The 6,050-nt window shown below is 34.7% G+C and overlaps 1 protein-coding gene across 1 annotated transcript; it reads right to left on the reverse strand.

Moving 5' to 3' along the window:
• Nucleotides 1-5,215: 5,215 nt before the first annotated feature.
• LOC131049795 (chaperone protein dnaJ 20, chloroplastic) lies at nucleotides 5,216-5,755 on the reverse strand. The gene has a single exon (XM_057983870.2). The coding sequence runs from the start codon at nucleotides 5,753-5,755 to the stop codon at nucleotides 5,216-5,218; it is 540 nt and encodes a 179-aa protein (XP_057839853.1).
• Between the last annotated feature and the right edge of the window lie 295 nt (nucleotides 5,756-6,050).

Genomic DNA, 6,050 nt, shown 5'->3' on the forward strand with positions numbered 1-6,050 from the left:
ACTGTCTTTCTGTCAGGCCCACCATCCTTTCGCTACTTCACGAAGGATAAAGAACATGCTATTTCACCAAGCAAAATAACGAGAGTCATTGGATCTATTCCAAGATGCACTTTCTTTACCCTACAAGTCACCCTTTCACTGGGCCCACTACCCTTTCGCTACTTCATGAAAGATAAACTTCTAGCAACTTTCCTTTGCGAAACAACGCAGTCTGTTAGATCTACCAGGAGATACTCATTCTTTAGCCTTCCTTTCGACCATTTTACCCGAGCCCGCCACCTTTTTGCCACTTCATGACGGGTAAGTTTCGCACATCTTCCCTTCGCGAGATCGCGCGCACCATCAGATCAATCAGAATTTGCATGGTCTTTACAAGGCCCGACAAAGAAATAAAAACTTAGGAGAAGGCAAAAAATAAAACATTATTAAAGACTCGCCTAGGGTAAAACTTAAAGGGGGGACCTCTTCTCATGATGGACCGACCCTTCCACTTAATTGGAAAAAGTAACAAGGAAATAGAACGCATCAATTTCAAGATAGAAAAGGGTAAATTGTAGAACCTTAAACCCTTAGACCAAAAACCCTCAGAGGCAAAAATGAATTACAAAGCACAATTTTGCAGATTATAATGGATTAGAGAACAAAATCACCCAATAGTCAAAAAAGTGATAATAGAAGGAAATTGGATCCCTATAAGATTGGATTAAAGGAATTGTTGACACTTTCAAGGAATCCCCTGGGCCCAATATATCTGAGAATATCATGAGTATGGTCCAGAAAATTTCTCAGGATGTTGACACTATGAAGGTTGACCAAGAGCACAAATTTGAGAAGCTGGAAGAGGATGTGAGTGAGATCGAGGAAAACCTGAACAATCTAGTGGAAACCAGTAGGCAGGCAATGAACAATAGTGATGATGTTTTAGAAAAAATTAATTCCATGACAACTGATTATAGAACCAAGATCATTGCCAGTGACCCTCCCATGGGGGAAAAGCAGAAAAAGATTGTTGGTGGGAAGATTATCTCAGGTCCTTGTAATAGAACCAGGAGCTGGAGCTAGGACCAGGGAATCTCCAGATTTGTCATGGAGGATTTGGGGAAAATTAATAGGAGTATTATTCAGAAAAATACTGAATTGATGCGCTCTCCTAGTTGAGTGCTTTGCCCTATTTTTTGGTTCAGCTTTTTTTGTTTTTTGGCTTTCAGTCTGGTTGGTTGCTGACCTTGGTCTGTAATACTCTAGGTTTCAGGTCCCTATAAAACCTGTTTATCTTTATCAAAAACAAATCCTTACATTTCTATGAACATCTTACTCATATCATTATTACCATGTAGATATTTAAAAATATTTTTCATATATATGTAATTGTCTCTACTAAGATTAGACATAAACATGCTGAGAACACCATTTGCTTGGGAAATATTTAGTCTATATACTACTAAATATATAAATATACTTTTGGTACTAGTAGATCAAGAATAATAAGGATTATGCTACAAAGAAGTTCTTGCCAAATGTAGGTGAGTAAATGTTGCAATACAAGGGACCTATACAATTTCTTCATTAAGATTGAATTTGTCTCATTATAGTTCCAGCTTGAACTACACTTGTTTTTTTTTTATGCGGAAAAAACACATCACTGAATAGACCAAAGGGAGGAGCATGGTTCATCGTGAAGAAAGTATTCAACACAAGTGATATAATTAATCATAGAGATGGATATTTTCCATAAGCTATGTGAACTAGTAACATTAGTTTAAACGTGTTTCAATCCCATTTTTTCCTATTTATACATTTATCTCCATTCTTAGAGTGATTAATGGTGTGGGTTGATCATATCCTACTTGTCAACTATTTCATTTGAAAGCAATGTTTAGATTTTTATGCATTTAACAAGGAATTTCCACTTTGTTCAATCTTCTTGTTACTCCATGTTTAGTGCCTCACCTTCGAAAAACTACATAGTTTTTTTATTATTTCTTGATGCTAATATAGAGAAATCCAATTAAATTAGGAAAAAAAATACTTCTAATAAATATTGGTTCTAAATAATGTGCACATTTTTTGATTGAAAATAGATGTTAAAATAGGTAGAGTAAAATTATGAATTGTGATTGGCTATATGCATGTAGAGTAATCACTGTTTAAATTTTCTACCTCCCCTATAATTCTAGGCATGGTAGGAACCTAGGAAGAAATAAAATAATAAGGTTTATGCAAAGTAAAATATATCCAACTAATGTAAATGTGTTATAAAAATGTGACTCCAATGTCTGATCGTTGTGATGAGGAATTTATACTAAAATGTTGTTAGACAAAAGATAGGAAAAATAGGATATAGACTATTCATGTTACAATTTAAAAATAAATATGTTCTTGACTATGTATAAGGTAAGAAAATTACTATTTTATACTAGAAATATAAACTAAACACTAATATAGGAAAATCCCCTTCAACTTTAGGCATGATGGAAGCCTTTCATAATGCGGTAGTTTGTTCTAGCTTCTACAAATGAATTCTAATAAATGAGTAAATGAACTAGTAATTTTGTTTTAGTACAATCCATTGAAAATATAAACATATGATTAAAATCACTCCTTTAAACACAAGTTTCAATGAATCCTTAATCTATAAGGGATATTAGTAAATCGACTATCTATTTAAAACTATCAAATATTTATAAAATTCCAGTATAAATCTTGCTCATTTTAAACTTTGTAAATAACAAGTTTGACTCTACTATATTTTCATCCCATTAAAACAATATTTTCCCTTATCGAACATACTAGCATTCAACTTGTAGATTTAAAACAAAGATGATAAAAAAAAAAAATTAAAAATAAAAGAGGTTGCATAACCTCTTCCTCATTCTATTTGTGAGAAGAACACTTTCCTATTACATACAACTAGAAGGGAAGCATACTGAACAAAACAAAACAAAAAACTATTGCACCTATTTTATTAACTTAATTCTTGAACCGTCAAACTGTAAATCACATGTGAAAAGCTGATGAAATATTGGTAAAAGAGATGAGATGCATTTTCATTCTAGCCTTGCACCTGGCATTAAAGGGAAAAAAAGAAGAGTAATCTAAGGCAACTATATTCTAGTAGAAATAACATCGAAAGGTAGCACAACATCCAAGCCAAAGTCTACGCATGCTCTGCTAGGTTCTCCTCTATGGCCACAAGGACTACCATTTTTCTTTCACTAGTGTATACGGATGGGTGTGTGGGGGAAGCAATAGAGAAGTGGTTGTTCCACTTTTCATGTTGGCTGCCTTAAAAAGAATTAAAATCTAGACTAGTATTGACCATTGACAGATTCTTGCACTAAGATGAAGAACTTTGTTAGCCTGCAATGCATTGTCACAGTCCTCGCAAGACGTGTACTCTCTTGCATAGAAATTTGTAGTTATTTTCCTGATGATTTGTTCGTATCTATTTTGTCCCAGTCAAATCAGAAATAAATATTTTATAAATTTAAAAAATGTGCACCTTTCTTTGCTGGAACATAGTATTAAAACTGGAACTAACAAAAATCTATTGTGTCATTGGTTGTTGCGATTAAAGTTTAATACTTGTTTAGAATTCCATGGCAGGAAGTGGGCAGATACTTCCCATCCCAACACAGGGCAATCCAACTCATGCCAGGCCAGCAATCATAGACTGGCGATAAAACCCAGTGAACAAACGGTACCACCGGGGACCAATTTAGGACACTAGTCCAAAGATAACTTTATTTTGATAGGTAAAGGAATATTCGTTGGCATATAATCATGCATGACAAAACACTATAAAACTTTTTATTAGTGTTGGGAAAAATTATGACAAATATAAAATTGTAAATCCACATTAATTATACGTTCTATTATGTTTTGGTCTCTCCAATGTTAGCTATCTTGAGAATGTTAAGAGGATATAAGGATACTACATTTGTGCCTCTTAAAAATCAAGAAGATGATATGCATGCCAATTATAAATAGTTTAATAGTCCAATTAAACTTTCTAGGATTTAGGTTGGATATAGCCATCATACTTGCAAACCCACCTAACTTGATGTCTTTGTGAATGTGTCAAATACTAATTGGCCCGTGTATCTCTATATGGGTATACTCATGTATGCTTGTAAGATTCAAATGCTATACATAGAAGGTTGTGTTTATATGAAGACAATTGTTTGAATTCCTTCTAAGGATAAGCAAGATGATAATAATAAATATGATAATTAGGTTGGGACCCTTTCATACATACATCAAACCTCTACCTAGATCCATCTCGTCCTTCAACACTTGTTCGTTATGTTTTTTAATTCTATCATCAACTATTATCTCATTAGAACTCTTAAAAAATAGAATATTTCAACTTAACTTTTTCTTGAAAATATAATTTAATAAATAATAATAATAAGCATTCAAAGTAAATAATAATGAATCAATAAATTACCTATTATTTATTTACCATCAAATGGGCATTCGGTGGATAGGCATTGCGTGCTGGGTAGAGATTGATTAAATAACTATTATTCCCGATCAAATGAACATCGAGTGGATAGACATTGCCTGCGGGAGAAAGACTGGCCCAACACGATAACACCAACGAAAGGAGGATATGCAAATAAAATATTTTCATAGGAAACTAATCTAATGGTTAAGTTGGGCCAATGAAACTCAAATAAGGATAATTTTTAATATCCTATATAGGTTAATCAATTTATCTATTGTCGTTTACTGAGACAGAACACCCTTATGCAGGGGAAGGCTACCTCTTGTTCTCCATCTCAATAAGCAGACTTTGAAAAAAAAAGGTTTTGCTGGAAAACAAGCAGGCGCACCGACTATTTTATCCCATTTTAAATTTATAACATAATCGTTAACATTGCCTGGAATTATTGTTTTTCACTTTTCCTTCAAATCGATGGAACTTTTACTATATACAATCTTTTTTTGCCAATTTTGGCTGACAATATACAGATGAAATATACAACAATGCTTGGATTTGTTGTTTATCTCTTTTCCTTCAGATCGATGCAACTTTCACTATATACAATCCTTTTTTGCAGATTTTGGCTGACAAATTACAGATTAATATACAGCTTCTTTCGGAAATGCGCTTTAGAGTGGGATTTGATTTTTCGTTTGTTTCTGCGTTTGGTATTTCAATTTACAACTAATTATATACAAAACAATGCCGAAATGAAGAATTCAATCCTCAACAAGCAGCGGCCTGTTGGTTTTGTACTCTCATTCTGCTGCCCCATGATGATGAACTATAACCAGATCTCCTTTTTATCAACTCCATTAGCTGAGCTTCCCACAGATTATTACAGCTCTCTAATCTGTCTCCTCGCTGGCTAAATTCCATCCCGTTTTGAAGTCTCCAATCGTAATCCTGGCGGAGGAGAGGATCCGACAGAGTTTCATAAGCCTCCTGGACTTGAAGAAACAATCTGCTACAGTCTTCTTTCTCTGCAGCAGGGCAGACGTCAGGATGGTATTTGCGAGCCATCCGACGATATGCACTCTTTATATCAGTCGCACTCACGTTGGGAGAGACACAGAGAACATCATACAATGAAGAAGAAGAAGAACAAGAATGGGTAACATATTGACAGCGAATTGATCTAATAGCTGTAGCCGTTTTAAGTGCAGATTGCTTTGATCTAACTCCAATTGTTACCCTAGAAATTCCAGCAGAAGCCGTTTTAATATGTACCCCGTGGAAACCTGCAACTGATGCATTCAACTCCATCGAAGCCCGACTAGAGAATCCTTGAGATTGAATACAAGAAAGAATTTTGAATGAGAAATGAGTTGAAACTTCACGATTATCAGTAGAAGAGAAGGGATAAGATTGAAGATAGAAGGCCTCACTAAGGATCATAAATAATAAGCGTCGATTACCACAGATTTGTGGGTTTCCCAGAATGAGACGCAATGGATTGTAGAATAACACGGAGTTAGCTGTGGACCCCTGAGAACCTGGATTGAGCCGTGGGATGGCGGCGTGTTGATCCGAGGACGTTGTTTTCTCCGTAGTAAAGAAG

Source organism: Cryptomeria japonica, chromosome 5, assembly GCF_030272615.1.
Source record: "Cryptomeria japonica chromosome 5, Sugi_1.0, whole genome shotgun sequence".
Taxonomy (NCBI): domain Eukaryota; kingdom Viridiplantae; phylum Streptophyta; class Pinopsida; order Cupressales; family Cupressaceae; genus Cryptomeria; species Cryptomeria japonica.

Excerpts from the sequence above, each read along its gene's own strand:
- LOC131049795 (XM_057983870.2), bottom strand. The coding sequence starts at position 5,755 with ATGGAGTTGAATGCATCAGTTGCAGGTTTCCACGGGGTACATATTAAA.